Source organism: Pristis pectinata, chromosome 11 (assembly GCF_009764475.1).
Source record: "Pristis pectinata isolate sPriPec2 chromosome 11, sPriPec2.1.pri, whole genome shotgun sequence".
NCBI lineage: Eukaryota > Metazoa > Chordata > Chondrichthyes > Rhinopristiformes > Pristidae > Pristis > Pristis pectinata.
In genome coordinates this window covers 12,677,782-12,698,745 of record NC_067415.1, presented here as the reverse complement: position 1 = coordinate 12,698,745, position 20,964 = coordinate 12,677,782, and the positions used below count along the sequence as shown (strand labels likewise).

Sequence of the window (20,964 nt, the reverse complement as noted above, 5' to 3'; positions counted from 1 at the left end):
AAATGCTGCTCATATGATGCTATGTGTCTGTGATGCTGCTGCAAGTAAGTTTTTCATTGCGTAAACTCAACTTTGACTTTTTGACTTAGATGCATTGTTGTCCTTGGGACTCAATGCTGAGCTCCTTGATCTTGGATGATGGTTCTGTTTTCCCATTTAACCTACATTAGACCATCCTTCGTTTCTTTACTCATCCCATGACCCACCCCTTTGGGTTTTGCATTGCCATTTCTTGATTCATTAATTTTGTCCATCCCACCATATACCTTCCCTCTAAAATTTTCCCAATTCTGGTGAAAGGACATTGATCTGAATAGTTCTTTACCCTTTTTGTTTTACCTCCACAGATACAACCTGATCTGCCGTATACACCGAGCCGTTTCTCTGTGGATTAACCCACAGCAATAATCTGGTCAATTTATTTTAATATTGAAGGGAGAGGGGGATTGCGAGGTTGGGATGGGGCAAGAGTGGGACCAATCAAAGCTCTTTCAAAGAGCCAACACAAGCACCGTGGGCCGAATGGGCTCTGCGTCTGCCATTATCCTACCTCATTAGAACGTAAGAAACCAGGAGGAGGGGTAGGCCTCGCAGCCCCTGAAGCCTGCCCGCCATTCAAAACCATCATGGCTGATCTGCCCGAGACCCCAATTCCTCTTCTGTGCCAGTTCCCCATAGCCCTCAATTCCCCGATCCGTCGAAAATGTATCTAAATCCTCTTTGCATCACCTAATGATCCAGCCCCCATGACCTTCGGAGGTAGAGAGGTTCAGCAACACCCTCTGCAAGAAGTTCCCCCCTTTTCTTTGTAACTGTGTTCCCTTCTTCCAGGTTCTCCCACACCAGTGGAAACATCTCGACATCTCTCCTCCTGCACCATCAGCATCTTGTATCTGTCCGTCTCCGATAACCTCTGGTATAGACATGTATTTCAAACACCCAACAATATGTTTCAATAGGTGCTGCTCAGTGAACACAGGATAAGCTATCAGCAATTGGTGTGTTTCCTGTAGCATTGTAAAACAGACTAGCGTTTGAATTTGATTGTGAGAAGATAAACATGTGTCCTTGACCCACACACAGTGGTGGGAAAGTGACTCAAACCTGCTCTGAACCTAGCAATTTTATCACTCAGGAAGTCAGGCGAGTCGCATTGAACGCACCGAACCCAGACCCCTCTAAACTCGCTGTAAACCAGAGCCGCGGCCGAGAGAGGGAGAGACACCCCCTTGCCATTCAGTCGCCTTCTGGGAACCATGAAATTGCCCGTCTATCACGGGCGGATCAGCCGCGAAGAGACCGAAGATCTGTTGGCATCGATAGGGAAAGACGGCAGTTACCTGATCCGAGATAGTGAGACCGTGCCCGGAGCCTATTGTCTGTGTGTGTTGTAAGTACGGAAACATGGGGTTACAGAGGGGTTGAATAAAGATTGTTAACTGAAGCAGTGAAAACCAGAAAGTAGCGCGGATCATATGAATAGAAACGCTGTTAATTTGTTGTATTGAGTTTTAACAAGGAAGGGATGGGGGAGGGAGGGGAGATTTCTTAACCCTGGTGAGAGAGGTTATTTATTCCATGGCCGTGGGGAATGCATGGGTCTTCCTTGAGCAGAGAACTCCAGCAACAATAAAACGGGTGAATCGTGAACGCTATATATTAGTAACCGATTGCGATTCTGACGGGCTCCACGTTGTCGGACACCCCGAGGTACTCAGCTCACAAGAGGAGCAAGGGACCCCGCCACATGCTAGGCATTAATTCCCTCCAATCAACCTGTGTGGATATCAATTTAACATTTTTTTTACCATCTAAGGCGCAATGTTCTACAATATTGTTGCAGGGTCCAACTCGAGATGTTCGAAAGTCGAAGTTCAGTCGAATTTTTAGTACAACTCAGGTGATTAAAGAGGGAGTCTCACGTGGGAATTGTTTTGTCCAAGAGTGTTAAGAATGCGCCGATTATACTCAATAAACCAAAATTTTAGCAGCATCTTTAGCCACTCGAGAGAGCTCAAGTTCAAGTTTGTCATAGTCATACATATTCAGGGTATAAATGCCATGAAAATTAGCTTTTCACAGCAGCAGCACAACACATCACAGACATGACAAACATAAGTTAACATAAACTTAAATTCACGTAAATTATGCATAATTGCTCAAAGCTGCTCAATTCTTTGGATTTGGGGATGAAGATTTTGCAATACCTAATACCTACCGACTACTACTCTGCAAGTCTGTACCTGGGAGAATGCCAAGGCACCTAACCCAGAAATAAAACGCCTCAAGTGTGTATTTCTTCACTATAATTTCACACATTTACAAAAAACTTGAAAGTTAGTTAAATCAAAATGCAAATACCATAATAATGGCAAAGTCGAAACTTAAGTTTTGGAAACATTAACGAAAATGACAAAACAAAGGTACTACGAATGTTTTGATATAAAATCGTGTACAAGGTGGCGCGGGCTGCAAAATCTCTCCAACAAATGTTCAGCACGTTTAATTTTTGGCGTAATCGAGTCAGAAGCTTAACCTGGCGTTCACCGCGGGGGTTTTTTCCCCACGCACAAACGGCGTTGCCTGTCCCGCTGTAGAGCATCTGTGAAATGTGCTAGTTTTCTGTAGCATATAATGTGTTATAATCTACGGCAGTTGGAAGGAAGGAGTGACCAAGAATATCAATATTTAACTCCTCGCCTTCGGGGCAACCAGAGAGAATAGAGTCCAAAGAAAATATGACACAAAATGAAAATAAGAGAACTATATTTCACAAGTCGCCTTCTAGTTTAACAAACGGGGACAGGGGCGATGTTGCAGTTTAAAAATAATTCCGCTGTCTGAAGTTAATGAAAACAGAATGAAAATTAATAAAAACAGAAACTACAGAGGGCGTCCAAAAATCTTAATACAGTTTACTAAGTATTTCCAGTTTTTATTTCCCTTGTTGATAAAAGTACAAGGAAAGTTGTGGGGATTCCGCTGAAAAATTTCATGAGTCATATTATCGCCTGGCAATGAAATTCTCATCTGTTTACCCTCCTTCATAGTTTGGTCCCCATCCTTTGGGATCTGCTGAAAGGTTTTGATCTGAAATCTTGGGAAACACATACATACATTTAAAGTTACATCCGTGTGTGTGTGTGTTTGTGTGTGTGTGTGTTTAGGGGAGGTTTAGAGTAGATTCCAATTTTCTCAATGTATAAAATCATTAAGGAGTTGGATAGAACAAATAAACAGGTCCTATTAGCGAAACAAAATATGAACTGCAGATGCTAGAAATCTGAACTTAAAATTTCAGAAGATGCTGGACGCACGCAGCAGGTTCGATTGTTTCTGTGGAAGGACAAACGTTGCTAATGTTTCAGATCGAAGGATTAGAGGGGAGATGAGAAAGAGTTTTTATGTGTGTGGGAGGGGGCGGGCTGTGCCTAGACTTAACGGCCCGAAATGGTGGCGGAGGCAGAAACGGTCATCACGTTAAATAGTGCTTGAAAAGCCGTGACCCGCAGTAGTGCTGGTGGGTAGGATTCGGCGGGGTAACTTTTACTTTGAACTGGCACAGAAACGATAGGATGAATGGCATCCTGTGTCATGAATGTGCACCCATTCGTGCTAATCTGTTTTCCAGCACCGTGGCGATTCAAGCGCTCGTCTAGACACTCCTTAAACGCAAGTCTGTACGTTTAACTAGAAAACCTTAAATATAAAAAAGACACTAGAGCCCCTTTAAGAAGTTAATGGCAGCATCAGGTGCCCACAAAGACACAAGTTGACCAAGTGAATTGACCAGCCCACCGTCTTCCACTTCCATGTTAAACACGGCGATTTAATTCTCCATGCTCAGGCTAAGACAAGTGTATCGCGGGCGAGATCTTCCCCGACCTATCCCCACCACACCCTCCACCATCAGATTTGCAATTGGGCGACCTCGTAAAACAGCCTCTGCTTCATCTAATGCTCCACTTCCAGAGGTGGAAAAAAGGTTGGATGTTGAGGGATGTTCTGAAACTGCTTTCTCCGTCGGAGAGGTAGAACAAGAGCAAGAATGCAACGGCGATTTCTTATAGTTGAACGTTTTACCCTTTGATGTACTGAAGATGTTTGTGAGAATATGGATCCTTTTTTTTAAAAAAAGCTCTAGATCAGGAAGCGGTTTTCGCGCTTTTGCATCTTTGCGGGAGTTGAGATCCAGACCACAGAACCAGTCGGAACAATAATTCACAGGCGGTAGAACAGGCAGCAATTTTCAACAGACGATCGGTTTTAGCTTTAGAAAATCGTGTTACCTTTATTTGAGGTATTCAGGTTGGCGACGGACTGGAGGCAAGTTCGTGAATAAGAAGCATTTACAGAATCACTCTTGCAGCCTATTGCTTTCAGTGGGCCCAAGTGTGGTGACGGAGAGCAGTTCTCAGGGCAGTTACCACCCTTCCTGGGCACCACCCTCTCTGGGCACCACTCTCCCTGTGCATCACTCTCCCTGGGTACCACCCTTCCTGGGCACCACCCTTCCTGGGCACCACACTCCCTGGGCACCAACTTTCCTGGACACCACCCTCCCTGGACACCACCCTCGCTGGGCACCACCCTCCCTGGGCACCACCTTCCCTGTGCATCACTCTCCATGAGCACCACTCTCCTTGGGCACCTCTCTCTCACTCTCCATCTCTCCCTGGGCACCACTCTCTCTACATACCACCTTCTATGGGCACCACTCTCTGTGCACTACTCGTTGTGCACCACTCTCCCTGTGCACCACTCTCCCTTTGCACTACCCCCTCTGGGCATCACCCCCCCCCCCCCAAACGGACTTCACTCCCCTTGGACACCATATTCCCTGGATATCACGTTCTATGACCACCAGTCTCCATGGGCACCCCTTCTGGGCATCATTCTGCCTGAGACCCTTTCTGCTTGGATGTTACTGCCCATGGGCACCACTGATTGTGCATTAAGGTCCATTGGAAGCACAGTGGCACAGCTGGTAGGGCTGCTGCCTCTTGGCATTGGAGACCCCAGTTCAATCCTGACCTCAGGTGCTAAATGAAGTTTGCAACTTCTCCCTGTTGGTTCCCTCTGGATGATCCGGCTTCCTCCTATATCCCAAATATTTGCGGGTTGGTAAGTTAACTGGCCACTGTAAATTGCCCCTAGGGTGTAGATGAATCAGAGAATCTGTGGTGGGGGCGGGGTGGAGAACAAAAATGGGATCAGTGTAGGATTATTGTAAAAGGTTGATGGTTGGCACTGATGGTGGGTTGAAGGACCTGTGTGTGTGCTGTATCTCCCTCTGTCACTCTATGGTTATACACTCTGGGCACCACTGCCACTGGAGTTTACATTCATAGTTGCTACTCTCGATTACACTCCCCTGGGCAACATTTTTCATGGACACAATTCCCTGGCAACACACTCCCCAACACATTCCTCGGGCACCAGCCACATCAGTGCACTCCCTGCGCGCGCACTGTACACACTCCATGGACACCACTCTGCTGCACACTCCGTGGACACACCCCACGAGCACACTCCGTGGACACACTCCCTGGCCATGCCCCATGGGTGTCGCTCTCTGCTAACTGTCTGGGCACCACTCCTCCAGTCACACTCCCTGGGCACACTCTGTAGGTACACTTCCTGGATACACTCCTTGGGCACACTCCCTGGAAACACTCTGAGTACACTCTGTGGGCACACTCCCTGGACGCACTCCTTGGGCACACTCTCTGGATACACTCTGTGGGCACACTCCTTGGACCCACTCCCCAGACACACTCTCTGGACACACTCCCTGGCCACAGTCCCTGGACACACTCCCCAGACATAGTCCCTGGACATAGTCCCTGCGTGCACTCTCTGCCAGCATACTCCCTGCATACACTCCCTGGCCACACTCCCTGGACACACCCGCTGGATACACTCGCTGGATACACTCGCTGGACACACTTCCCGGACATACTCCCTGGATACATTCCCTGGACACATTCCCTTGGCATCGCTTCTCCTGTCACACCCCCTGGGCACAATCCCAGGGCCGATGCACGCAGATTCAGTGAACACCTCCCCTATCGAATCGACCGACACCCCGCGTCATTCTAAGCAGGGTTGCAGGTTTTTGTACCGGGAATTAAATTCGTAAGACTAAGCAGTTATCATTTAAACAATTATTTGTAAAACGGTATATTCCATACAAGTAACAGACAATTCAAGAGATTAAAAACACTTGCATTTCTTTAGCACCTTTCACCATCTCAGACGTCCTAAGACGCTAAGGAAATGCAAGTCTTGCAACAACCGAACACTTTCCCAGTTAGTCGATTGGGGATCCTCGCGAGTAAGGACCGGGGATAGAAGAAATCGCCACTGTTTCAGGGTATAGTTTATGCAGTTGATAATCTTCCACAGTTTCCCATGGATTCCGCTCAATGATCTGAAGTCGGCCTTTTACTGAGGGAATGTGCAAATGACTGCTGTTTTGCACTGGATGTTAATCTGAACCTGGAGTGGATTTAATTAAAGTCGACCCTTTCGGGCGGGTTAAACTGCAAACCAGGCGAGGGCGAGGACACAGAAAGGTGTGAACCGCATCCATTTGTAACGCCTTCAGCAAAGGGCTGGCGTTTTGCAGCTTGTAAACAGAATCTGTTGCAACGAGTTTCAACAAGTCGATGCACCTTATCTGAGCGACCGCAGAGGCCCCGCGAAAACAAACGTGGAGCAAAAAAAAACCCAAACTGCTGGAGGAACTCAGCAGGTCAGGCAGCACTTGTGGAGGGAAATGGACAGTCGACGCTTCGGGTCGAGAGCAGAAGCTCCAGTCGAGATGAAGAGTCTCGACCCGAAAACGTTGACTGTCCATTTCCCTCACCAATTGCTGCCTGACCCGCTGAGTTCCGCCGGCAGCTTGTTTTGGCTCCAGATTCCTGCAGCTGCAGTCTCCCGCATCCCCAAAACAAAAGAGGAATTTTCCATTTAAAACGCCGCTCAAAGGAAAGCAGCCAAAGGTGGCAACTGTTAGCGCGCAAAAAAAAAAGTGAGAGTGCAGTGCTGGAGAGGAAAGGATGGAAGGAAGGATGTGGGGGCTTTGGAAAGGGGGCAGAAGGTCGATGGGGTTGTTAAGAAGGTGTATGGTGTGTTGGCCTTCGTTAGCCGGGGTATTGAGTTCAAGAGCCTTGAGGTAATGTTGCAGCTCTATAGAACTCTGGTTAGACCACACTTGGAGTATTGTGTTCAGCTCTGGTATTGGTTTATTATTGTCACTTGTACCGAGATACAGTGAAAAGCTTGTCTTACAAACCCATGGTACAGGTCAATTCATTACACAGTGCAGTAACATTGAGTTAGTACAGAGTGCATTGATGTAGTGCAGGTAAAAACAATAACAGTAGAGTAATTATAGGAAGGATGTGGAAGCTTTAGAAAGGTTGCAGAGGAGATTTGCCAGGATGTTTCCAGGATTGGGGAGCATGTCTTATGAGGATAGGTGGAGTGAGTTTAGGCTTTTCTTCCTTGGAGAGAAGGAAGATGAGAGGTGACTTGATAGAGGTGTACAAGATGATAAGAGGCATAGATTGAGTGGACACTCAGAGACTTTTTTCCCAGGGCGAAAATGGTTAACATGAGGGAGCATAATTTTAAGGTGATTGGTGGAAGATTTGGGGGGATGTCAGAGGTAAGTTTTTTACACAGAGTGGTGGGTGCATGGAAGGCACTGCTGGCAAGGTTGTGGGGGCAGATACATTAGGGACATTTAAGAGACTCTTTCTTAGATAGCCATATGAATGATGGAGAAATGGAGGGCTATGTGGGAGGGGTTAGATAGATCTTAGAGCAGGATAAAATGTTGGCACAACATTGTGGGCCGAAGGGCCTGTTCTGTGCTGTAATGTTCTATGTTCTATGTTCTACGAGATTTACCAGGATGCTGCCTGGATTAGATGGTATGAGCTATAAGGAGAGGTTGGACAAACTTGGGTTGTTTTCTCTGGAGCATTGGAGGCTGAGATATATATAGGATATACAATCAGAATCTTTTTCCCAGGGTAGAAATGTCAAGTACTAGAGGACATGAATTTAAGGTGAGGGAGGGAAAGTTTAAAGGAGATATGCGAGGCAAGTTATTTTACACAGAGAATGGTAGGTGCCTGGAACAGGCTGCCAGGAGTGGTGGTGGAAGCAGATGCTATAGTGGTGTTTAAGAGGCTGCTAGATAGACACATGAATATTCAGGGAATGGAGGGATATGGATCATGTACAGGCAGAAGAGATTTAGATTAATTCAGCATTGTGTTTGGTGCAGACGTCGTGGGCTGTAGGACCTGTTCCTGTGTTGTACTGTTCTATATTATATGTCTATGTCATATGTTCTATGAAAGAGACATTGGAAGCGGGGTGGGAGTTTGCAAGGATGTTGGGGTTGCATTATTTGAGGAGATAGGCATTGATGGTGACAATGGAAAGGAGAAGGAAAGATTTGGCAAGGAGAGAGAAGACTTAACAATTTCATCCAAGGTGAGATGAGCTTCAAGAACGTCTATAGATGCAAAATAGAGATAATGGAGGGAACTAAATTCCTCAGATCCATGACCTAAGTGGTGTCAGTTGGTCACATGGGTTAATGGGGCAGCTAGAGATGATAACACAGATAAAGGAATGTAATGTGTTGTTGTAACAGCTCCGTGGGGCATTGCTGGGCATATCCCACATCCCTGGCACTAGCAACATGTTATGGTTCCTTGTTTATGTTATTACCCTCTAACTTTCCCAATTAACACATTTGACCAGATGACCCCTACAACCAAATCTCATGGCAGCCCTGGTCTCACTCAATCGCAGATACTCCCCTTGTCCAATCCATTACACCCGCCACCTTTTCTGCAACTTAAATTTTCCCAGTGCAACCTGAAACCATAACTCTGATGCTGCCTAACCTGCTGAGCGTTTCCAATATTTTCTGTTTTGATTTCAGACTTCTAGCATCAGTTTTTTTAAAATTTCCATTTACCAGTGTCAGCTGGCTCAGTCAGGAGCACTCTCACCCAGAATCAAACGTTTATTGGGGTAAATTCCACTCCAGAGACTTAAGCACACAAATCCAAGCTGACACTCCAGTACTGTGAGAGGATGTGCTGCAGTGTTGGAGCTGTTGTTTGTCAATGTTAAAGTGAGGTCCTGTCTACCCCATCTGGTGGATGTAAATGGCGCCAATGGTGCCATTTTGAAAATAGGCAGGTGGGAGGGGTGGGGAAAGGAATGTCTGCAGTGACCTGGCCATAATATGATTTCAAAAACAGGTTGTTGGATTATTTTCACACTGTGCTTGCAGGAGCTTGCAGTGCACAGATTGTTTGCCTCTTTTCCTGCCTTCCTTCTTCTCCTTCTTAGGCAGTCCCTCGGGATCAAGGATGGCTTACTTACATCTAGGCTTTATGGGTTGTGAGATGGATTAAGGGGCCAATATGGGAACTGCAGATTTCACCACATATGCATCAAGACGTGGCTGACTGTGTGGGTGGATGTCGTAGAGTCATAGACCAAAAGAGCACGGAAAACAGGCCTTTTGGCCCAACTCGTCCATGCTGACCAAGTTGTCTAACTGAGCTGGTCATATTTGCTTGCGTTTGGTCCATATCTCACTAAACTTTTCCAGTCCACATACCTGTCCAAATGTCCTCTAAGCATTGCAATTATACCTGCCTCTACCACTTCCTCTGGCAGCTCTTTCCATATATGGGCCACTCTCTGTGTGAAAAAGTTACCCCTCAGGTCCCTTTAAATCTTTCCCCTCTCACTTTAAACCTATGCCATCTCATTTTTACCCCCCCACCTTGGGGAAAAGAAAGTGGCTATTCACCTTATCTATGCCTCTCATTATTTTATAAACCTCTATAAAGTTATGCCTCAGCCTCCTATGCTCCAGGGAAATAAAGTCCTAGCATATCCAACGTTTCCTTATAACTCAAACCCTCCAGTCCCAATAACATCCTCATAAATCTTTTTGCACCCTTTCCAGTTTAATGACATTGCTTCTACAGCAGGGTGACCAAAACTGTTTGAGTTCTCCAAGTGTGGCCTTACAAACATCTTGTACAACTCCTGTACTCAGTATCCTGACCAATGAAGGCAAGCATGCCAAATGCCTTCTACATCACCCTGTCTACCTGTGTTGCCACCTTCAAGGGACTCTGTACCTGCACCCCCAGGTCTCTCTGTTCTATAAGACTCCCCAGGGCCCTAACATTTACAGTCCTGCCCTGGTTTATCTTACCAAAATGCAACAACTCGCATTTATCTGAATGAGTAGTTTGTGAGATGATGTGCTCTTTCCAGTTCTTATGAAGACACTCTGTGTGCTCCTGATGCATGGCCTCAAAGTTCTCAGTCCTATCCTGAAGGCTCCTTTTCACATTGAGAGCTCATGGGCCAGAGATTCCCAGGAGTCAGTGTGGAGATGACAACAGTAACTACATTCAAATGTACTTGAAAGGCTGAAAAGCCCTATGGGACATTCTAAGAACGGTGACATAGAAATGCAAGTCTTTCCCCTTATTTATGAATAGCTGAAAGGGAAGGATACGGAGTAACTTTACAGGTTTCACTTTCACTCCTTAGAGGACTGACAGCATGTAAAAACATTTAACTTTGCACAAATGCACAAAGAAAAACTTTTGTTTGTTTTGGCTTTATTATCTCAATGGTTCTCAGTTACCAGTTATCTCATTAACATGCAATGAGTTAGACATATGCATTTCGTTTGTGGAACCCCAAGATCCCAACATACCCTTAAATAACAGTTCCAGCACAATGTACAATGTCCAATTTTTACCTCAGTTTTAAATTCTAACTGGATAGTTCTTTAAAAATGTGTCATTTTTTTTACTCTCTAGGAATCAAACATTTGTTCATACTTACCGGGTTTCTGAAACGTCTGGGAAATGGTTGGTTCAGGTAAGGAAACTTGCTTAATCCATTTGTATCATATTGAATCCTAACTCTAGGGGAGTAGTTAATTCCACTGCCCAAACTTATAGTAAAATAGGGTGATGCTTACACAGAAATGTAGGTACCTGGAACGTTAATAGTGGACAGGGAAAGAAGATAACTTGTGAGCTCCTGATGTAGAAATGTCAAGATGTGTGATTATAAATGCTAACTCCTGAAAACCACAACCGAGGGTTTTAGTCTTATAACAACAGGAAGTACCAACACTCAATATTTCAAAAAAAAAGAACATTACCAAATTAAATTTTTGAAAGGAACGTGGAAATGCCTTTCAGTAAAAGGGAGTAAAGCTTCTTGAGGAAAACCTGAAGAAAAACAAGCCATTGTCATCAGCCCCCTACTCACTCCCTATACACTCATGACTGCATAACCATGCTCCTCTCTACATTAATGGTGCTGAGGTTGAGAGGGTTGAGAGCTTCAAGTTTTTAGGAGTGAACATCACGAATAGCTTGTTCTGGTCCAACAACGTAGACACCACGGCCAAGAAAGCTCACTAGTGCCTCTAATTCCTCAGGAGGCTAAAGAAATTTGGCACGTCCCCTTTGACACTCACCAACTTTTATCAATCACCATCCTATCTGGATGCATCACGGTTTGGTATGGCAACTGCTCTGCCTGGGACCGCAAGAAACTGCTGAGAGTTGTGGACACAGCTCAGCACATCATGGAAACCAGCCTCCCCTCCATGGACTCTATCTATACCTCTCACTGCCTCAGTAAAGGAGCCAACATAATCAAAGACCCCACCCACCCCATACAGGACATTCTCTCTTCTCCCCTCTCCCATCGGGCAGAAGATACAAAAGCCTGAAAGCACATACCAGCACGCTCAAGGACAGCTTCTATCCCATTGTTATAAGACTATTGAACGGTTCCCTTGTACGATAAGATGGACTCTTGACCTCACAATCTACCTCATTATGACCTTGCACCTTATTGTCTACCTGTACTGCACTTTCTCTGTAGCCGTGGCACTCTACTCTGCATTCTGTGTTGTTTTACATTGTACTACCTCAATGCACTGTGTGATCTGTATGACAGTTTGCAAGACAAGTTTTTCACTGTACCTTGTTACGTGACAATAATAAACCACTTCCAATTCCATTAAAAGATGGATTGGATTGTGCTCAATCTGGCATGTTGCCTGCTTGTACAACAACCCCATCCCTCCACTTCCCCTCCCTTGCATTCCTGTCTTCAACTCCTCCAAAGATTTTATTGATGGTAAACTCATCTTTCATGGTTCAGTGAGACCAGTGGTCCTGGAGGTCTGGACTCCAAGCTCGCTCTTGAAGTGGAGCAGGCTGGTGAACAGCGACTAGGCCTCAGGTGGTACATCTTGGGGAACTGCCCTTGGAAAGCCCCAAAGGTCTTGTGACACTTTTTAACTCCTGGCAACGTCTCTGAGACAAGTAAAAAACTGTTAAGGTTGATTTAATAATTAAAAAAAAGAAAAATAATAAATTTACTTAAAAATACCTTAAATTAGAAATTAATTAAAGACATAAAGATAAATAAAGAAAACTGAACAAATAATCACATTTTCCTTGAGGTAGGTGACCACATTCAGATGAATGAGGTTGAGCTACTCACACCAGTCACGGCTGGTAAAGCAGATGGCACAGATGCCACCATTGGCATCTGATACCCAGCTTGTCTCCGACTTCCACATTGCAATGTGCAGTCATACTTATTTGAGACAAGTGGCCCAAGGGGAAGGTATTGCCAATGGTTCTCTGCAGAACTGCTGGACACAGCTAACTACTTTTGGTCCATTGATTTACAAGAATGATAAATTGAGTCTGGCAGTCAGTTCAGAGTGAATATGTTGCTCACATTTGGTGCAATGTTAAAATAAATGAGCAAAGGCACAAAGCATATGCTTCTTATGTTCAGTTACTACTTGTATTACTGACTTCTTGTAATACAGTATTTCATAAAAGCTGTAAGTGTTTCACAGCACGTGGTCTATATAAAAATATAAGGGAAAACGTGCTTATCAACACTTGGAAAATGTATTCAACACCAATGTGACCGTATGTTTCCTTTCTGCCTAATTATGGATGACAAATTTCTCTTGTGAGTTTGTCCAGATCAAAGAACTTCTGGAAAGAATTTTCTGTCTCCATATTAGCTGTGGGTGTATTGTTCTTGGGAGTTGTTACGTACTCAGACTGAATTCACAAGCAACTTTAATATAGATAAAACAAGTTGATCACAAGTAATAAAAACAGAAAATGCTAGAAATACTCAGCAGGTCAGACCGCACTTTTGAGAGAAGCAAAGGTTAATGCTTCAGTTTGATGACGTCTTATCAGAACTAGGAAAAGTTAGAGATCAAATGTGTTTTAAGTTGTAGAGAAGGGGAAAGAGTGAAGAGAACAAAGGAAATATGTGTGATAAGATGGAAACCAGAAGTGACTAGATGAAGTAAATTTCAGTCAATGCCTTATCAAAAACAAGAAAGGAAACAGAAATGATTGTGGGTGAACAAGGTGAATGACACAAAACAGCAGGAGAGTACTGCCTCACAAACAACCCACCCACCCATTCTTCTAATCACACACCTCCTGGCCTGAATGTGGTTTCCACATTGGCCTCATCAGTCACTCCAATGCATAGAAATGGAGTGGAACCAAAGCATCCTCAAACCCAAGGGACTGTCTAAGAAGAAGAAACACATCTCCAGCCATTCCCTTTGCTCTCTCCACCCTTCTCCCTTCTCTTGGTTCCATGACACAACTGGTGGTCAGTAGCCTGAAACGTTAACTCTGTTTCTCTGTCCTGAGTGTTTACAGCATTTTTGGTTCTTATTTTAGATTTCTAGTATTTGCAGTTTTTCTCTACTGTCTGATCACAGGTAAACCTAGGAGAGTCTGGATTCTGCTGCGGGATGTTTGTATTGGTCTCTGAGATTTGACTAGTGGTTTGACTAGTGAGAAGGTGAAAGTCCTTGCACTTCCATGGAGCCTTTGGCATCCACTAAACTATTCAATAGGCTTCAGTGTCTTGTGTACTTTTGAAATTCAATCCTTGTTATGCAAGCCAAGGTTGGACAGATGATGGCACAGTAAGATCCCATACCAATATGATAAGTGGGAGCTAGAATCATATAGGAACACCAATCTAGTATAAACTCCAGTCCTTTTCAATTGTTTTGTGACGTTTGTAAAAATCTGTACCATATCCATCACTGGAAAAGCTATGCATCTAAGTGGTTTGAAATATTCAGGACAACATGTTAGTGCATAAAGATACTGCAGAGCTTTTCTTTAATGTTTTGAGGGCTGTTGTTGCATGAACTGTCAAAACATTCAAATTGTCCAAACGTCATTGTGTGAATGGAAAAAAGTTCAGTGTTCTCAGCTGAGGTGTGAACTGCACAGACGCAATAGGATTGATCAACAATGTTTGCATTCTGTGATAAATGATCAGCAGCCTTGTAAAACTTGGTCTCAGAAGAAACAGTTATTGCATTTTGAACCAGAAAACCATCAAAATTTAGTGCTGACAGAGGCAATTTAGCTTCTCTTGTCTTGCTGACCCTTTATAACAAAAACTTATTCCCCTGCTTTGTTCTCTCTCCATGACAGTGCAGTTTTCTATTCTCCAAACACCTCCAATTTTCTTTAAATAAATAAATAGTATTTCCTTCAACCAGATCTGTAGGAAGGCATTCAATGATCATACAGCAGTAAATAAAATTAAAAACAAAACTGCAGGTGCTGAAAATCTAAAATAAAAACAGAAGATGCCGGAAACACTCAGCAGGTCAGGTTCCTGATGAAGGGCCTCAGACCAGAAGTGTTAGTTTTGTTTCCCTTTATAGAGATACAGCATGACCTGTTGAGTGTTTCCAACATTTTCTGATTTCGTTATCAATGATTTGAAAACATTTGTGTAATATATTATATAATTCCTCTCCTATCACCCTCAAATTTGGAAGCATGTTCCTTAAATTCAATTATATAGTTTGTCTGCAGAAAGCATGGACTATTGTATACTTTTAACATTTGCAATACCTTTATGAGATACTTCTTTCAATTCTCTACAGTCAAGATATACTCTATTCAAGTTGAGCAGAATGACATCACCTTAAAGGGTTAAACTGCCTACCTTTCTGAAAAATAGCAAAAAGAATTGCAGAGAAGGGAAGCTTCAGCCAGGCTTATCAAAAAAAAACCTGCTGTGCAGTTAAAGCAGACATCCCAGGCAATGAAAGGTGAAAGCAATGCCTAGCTGTACCTGTGCTGTCTTCTCTCCGCATTAACACTTGCTCATGGCAACAACTTCAGTTTATGTATTGACTTTGTCCTGGCATTGCATTTACTGCTCTTCCCTTTCAAAGGGGAACAGTGGTAGAGAAGGCAGAGCTGCTGCCTCACAGCCCCAGTATCCTGAGTTCAATTCCGACTTCTGGTGCTGTCTGTGTGGAGCTTGCACATTCTCCCTGTGACTCTGTAGGTTTCCCCTGGTCCTCTGGTTTCCTCCTCCATACCAAGGAATTTCAGATGGTAGGTTCATCAGACGCAGTAAATTGCCCCTAGTGTAGGTGCGTAGTTGGCGGATCATGACGTAGTTGATGACCATGGGATTGATGGGACAACAAACAAAATGCTGGAGGAACTCAACAGATCAGGCAGCATCTGTGGAGGGAAATGGACAGTCAGTGATTTGGGCTGAAGTGTGAAGGGTCTCAACCCAAAAAGTCGACCGTCCATTTTCCACCTCAGATGCTGCCTGACCTGCTGAGTTCCTCCAGCAGTTTGTTTGTTGCTCCAGATTCCAACCTCTGCGTTCTCTTGTATCTCCATGGGATCGATAGGATTGCTCTGAAAACCTACATAGAGTTGATGGACTGAATAGCCGATGTCATGTGAAAATATGAAAAACACTCCAAGATACTTTACAGGAATGTTACCAAATCAAAAAAAATGATGACATTCACCGTTTAGGACAGGAGACCAAAAACGTGGTCAAAGATATAGGTTTTAAAGAGCTGCTCAAAGGAGGAGAGAGGAAACTCCTAAGCTGATTATCCTGCTGATCACCATTATTGCTCCCTAATTATCTAATTGTTACCTTGCTGCTCATACAATGCCAGCATTTATTGCTTATGCACACTTATTGCTTGAGAAGGTGGTGGCGAGCTACCTTTTTGAACTGCTGCAGTCCTTCTGGTGATGCTACTCCCATACCCTATTGGGTTGGAAGTTCCGGGATTTGGACCTAGTAGCAATGAGGGATTGGCCAGGTTATTCTAGACTTCCCTACCAAATGCTTTGGAGGATGTCCTTCTCCATCTTTTTCTTAGGCCATCCCCCAGAATGGAGAATGAATTGCTTCCTTTCTCTGGTTTTGATGGTCCTGAAATAGATAATGAGGCCGATATGGGAACTGTGGACTCTTCCACAGATGGGCAGGTGGTGCAGTGGGTGGTGAGTAGTTTGTGAACTGGTGTGCACCTTCCATTGCTTAGTAGGTCTTCTGTGTGCTGCTGATGCATAGACTCGAGGTTCTCAATACCATCCTGAATGCTCCTTCTCCAGTGGTCTTGGGTCAGAGGTACTTAGGAGTCAATGGGGATTCTTCAAGGTGGCTTTCAGCACATCCTTGTCTGTCTGCCTACTAATCCCTGTCTATTTATATCATCAATACCCAGGCTAAGAAAATCTCTCATTGACAACAGCTTCTTCCCCACTGCTATCAGGTTCTTGAACTGACCTGAAAAACCCTAACACTACTTCGGGCTATATTTCTTTTTCTCTCTCTCAACTTGCACTAATGTTGCTATGTTTATTTTGTTTATTTTGTCAAGTAAATTATGTATAATTTTATGTTAATTTAAGTTTATATTAATTTATGTTTGTCATATTTGTAATATACTGGGATGCTGTTGCAAAAAGCTAATTTTCATGGCATTTATATCCTGTGTATGTATACCCATGACAATATACTTGAACTTGTCTACTCTTGTTCTGACACTCATTTGAAAAATACTTAGTCAGAATTGCGAACTCTTTAAATCTTTTCAAAGAAAAACTGAATAAACATCAAACACAGCACACGGTGACCTCTTTTATTCCACTCTATTCAATACAGGGACACATTACATTCACACTCTTATCTAATTCTGGAAATAAACATAAATAAAAATTACCATGACTACATTCAATTGAATTAATACAATGATTGACTGTCTCAATGTAATATTTAATCATTGGTTCACAGTAAATTGGTGTAAGGGATTAAATAGTTAATTACTACAGATTATATGTACAGAAAGCCTGGTACACTGTAACCTCATAAAGTCGCAGTGATTCATATCATAAATCACTAAACATCAGAAATGTAAACTCTCTCAGTTCATAGCCATCGCTTCTGGTGGGAAACTGATAAAATCACTCATTCATTTCTTGTTCAGATTTGCATTTTTCTTGATTTGTTTTGAAAAATAAGTCTTCAGATGTTTTAGTAATAACTTTGCATTTTATAGATTGAGGATGCACTTCAATAATACATATTGTTTCAATTTATATCTGCACAGACACAACTCCTTTTCAATGCGTACATCTTCTAATAAGGAGAAACCAATCCTATTAAAGCTAAAGGGCCTTTAAAATATTAGGCTAAGGCTTTGCTTACATGGTGAAGAGAGATGAACAAAGCTGTTAATGTTTTATGTATTATTACATCAATGTCTTAATTTCAATGACGCCCTGTTAATTTATTTTTATTGCATTGCTCACTGGCAAGCTTACTGGATTGCTCAAGCTAAATTCTTTGAATAAAAAGTATTTGATATAAGGTCCCCTCCATTTCTGATGAGAACCCCAAAAAACACAGCCAAAAATGAGACAACTCAAGTCATAGTTGTAGGAGTGGCTGTATGCAGAGGTGATCACATATTAAAAGGTAAACCATGGTTCCTGTGCTGTGGAGACTGGGAATTTTCTCATGGAAGCTATTACATTAAAGAAAAATAGTGAAGATATGATGGTCACTAAACACTATAACCTTGTAATATTATATTCTTCATTCTGTTTTCCTATTTACTACCTTGACGTACTTATGTATGGAATGTTCTGTCTGGATGGCATGCAAACAAAAGCTTTTTGCTGTAATTTGGTATATGTAAGAATAATAAACCAATACCAATACCAATACCAATCCTTGAAGGATTTGGAGTTTTACTTGATTATCCCAGTGGGGCCAGGAATTACTTGTGCACGGTTCTCCCCTCAGAAGATTTAAAGAATGCAGTAAAGTTCAAAGTAGAATGTAGATTCAGTTATGTCTGTGGAAGAACTTAGTGGAACACAAGACCTTTTCTTGACTTCTATTTCACCATTGCAGCTCAATTATAATATTCAAGCACTTCTGAGATGTTTTTATACTGCTATATTTTTGATGATAATTAAGATAAATGATGTCCCTTGTTTTATTCCAGTCAATTTAAAGTTCTTATTTAATTTGGGCAAGGTCAGATTTATTGCCCCTTTTTAATTGTCTTGAGACATGAAAGCTAAATATGCAGAAAAATAAATTGGAATTAGAATCATAGAAGTTTATAGAACTTTTGTATGAAGTTTACAGAATGAAAGCATTTAACTCACCTCATGCAAACTAATCAGAAGTAGACTTCATTCACCCCACTTCCCTGCACTTGGTTCATACTCCTGCAGGTTATGGACGTTCAAGAGCTCTTCTCTGTGTAGGTGTCACATAATTTTATGCACCTTATTTAAATATACCTTCAGTTTCCTTTGTTCCATAGATAACAATCCCAGCCTAGGCAGTCTCTCCCATTAACTGTAATCCTCCAATCCTGGCAACATCCTCTTTAATGCTGTAATAACGAAGGGAAAATTAAATATATGTTTATTATATTAGTGCATGCACTCCAAACATGATTATTAATCAACAAACAATCTGCTGAAGGAACTTAGCTGGTCGAGCAGTCTCTTGTGTCTTCATGATTATTGATTATTGGGGGCCATGTCCCCTTTCACATTCTCTCTGCATGTCCCTCAAACTGGTGCATACCAGAGTTGTTGACCTCTTCCTTATCCATGAACCACTGTATGACTGATATGATGGTTGCACTACAGTGCTTGCCTGGAGAATCCAGGATGTGACCCTGCAAGAAACAAAGAGAGTGCGTTATGCCCAAGTTGAGATGGCATCAATAATTGGTGTTGATGGAATGGCTACATTTAACTTTCATGGTGGCAGGGGATGCGGGAGAGGGAACTAGTAGAGTGCAATTTGAGCATTTTGTATATTGTTGAGACATGGATAGCTCACTGTTTGAATTAATAGACAAGTATTCAGAGTTATGGACAATTGACTCAAATCCCACCACAACAGCCGAAGAATTTAAATTCAAATAATTAGATTAATCTGGAGTGTAAAGGTAGTATCAGTAATAATGACCAAGAAACTATTGGACTGCTTTTAAAGAGAAACATCTGGTTCACCATTATCCTTCAGGAAAGGAAATTTGCCATCGTATCCAGGCAAGCCATTTGCTGCAGGATACCCAGCCTTTGGGTAACTCTGGATACAGACCAATGTTCACGACTCTGAAAACCGCCTTTCAGAATTTTTGTTTATGCATTTTCAGGATCTGGGCATCCCTGGGAAGGCCAACATTTATTGCCTAGTCCTATTTGCCCTTGAGAGGTTGGTTGTGAGCCACCTTCTTGTCCTGATGCAGGGTCTTGACCCGAAACGATGACCATCCCTCTGCCTGACCCACTGAGTTCCTCCAGCAGTTTGGGCTTTGCACCTTCTTGGATTGTCACAGTCCGTCTGCTGAATGGGATACCATAGTGCTGCTGGGGAAGGGAGTTCCAGGATTTAGACCAAGTGATGGTGAAGGAATGGTGCTATAAATCCAAGTCAGGATGGTGTAAAACTTGGCAGGGGACCTACAGATGGTGGTACTCCAAAATGTGTGAAGCCTTTATCCTTTTGGTGCCAGAGGATTTGGGTCTGGGAGGTGCATTCAGAGTGGTCCAGGTGGTACATATTATAGCCAGTGCCCGCTGATAGTGGCAGGAATTAATGCTTAAGAGTGGTGGAAGGGGTGCCAATCAAGTGGGCCACTTTGTCCTGGATGGCATTGAGTTTCTTGTGATTTTTGGAACTGCATTCATCAAAAGTATTCCATTGCCTGTCTGCCTTGGGCCTTGTAGATGGTGGAGAGGCTTTGGGGTGAAAGTAGGTGAGCCATTTGTGGCAGGTTACCTGCCCTTGAGCTGCTGCTGTAGCTACAGGATTTACATGCTGACCACCAGGTGAAAGGCCCAGAAAGCAACTCAGTTGAGGGATCTCAGTTGGAGAAGAAAATCTCGACCTCTCTGATCCGTGCCTCTGTTGAAACAGCAATGAGCACATTTTGTATGCTTGGAGCAGCATCTGCACTCTTTGTGAGGTTTTGAAAGAGAATTGTGATGGTTTTTACTTTGCCAATGTTTGGCCAATGAACATACACCGGATGAGTGCTGAGGCAACAGTATTGGAACTGACGCTGAAGAAAACTGCCCCAACAGATCAGGCAAACTCTATGAGCGGGCACCCTCTTTGCTGATGCTGGTTTCTCTCAGGCGCCTGTATGTATCATCCAGCAACTGTGATGTTATCAGCTGGCTAAAGATGTCCCACAGATAGAACATAGTACAAAGAATATAGGATATAGGGCAGTACAGCACAGGAACAGGCCTTTCAGCCCACGATGCCTGTGCAGAACACTATGCCAAATTAAACTTAGTCTCTTCTGCCTGTACATGATCCATATCCCTCCATTCCCTGCATATTCATGTGTCTAAAAGCTTCTTAAACTCCATAGCAAATGAGAAACAATAAAACACAATTTCTAATTATTAAAAAAAATTAGCCGAAGTGCTAAATAAAGATTGCAATATACAAATATGTTTAGGGTAGAGCCTAAAA

General features: G+C 43.1%; 1 protein-coding gene across 2 annotated transcripts in view; it reads left to right on the top strand.

Moving 5' to 3' along the window:
* Positions 1–1,158: 1,158 nt before the first annotated feature.
* Positions 1,159–20,964, top strand: part of LOC127576153 (SH2 domain-containing protein 1A-like) — a 54,440-nt gene continuing 34,634 nt past the window's right edge. For both annotated transcript variants that reach the window (XM_052026542.1, XM_052026541.1), the window contains exons 1-2: positions 1,159–1,390; positions 10,890–10,950. In XM_052026542.1, the coding sequence (XP_051882502.1) occupies positions 1,257–1,390; positions 10,890–10,950 (195 nt within the window). In that variant the 5' untranslated portion in view covers positions 1,159–1,256. The remainder of the gene's footprint in view (positions 1,391–10,889; positions 10,951–20,964) is intronic.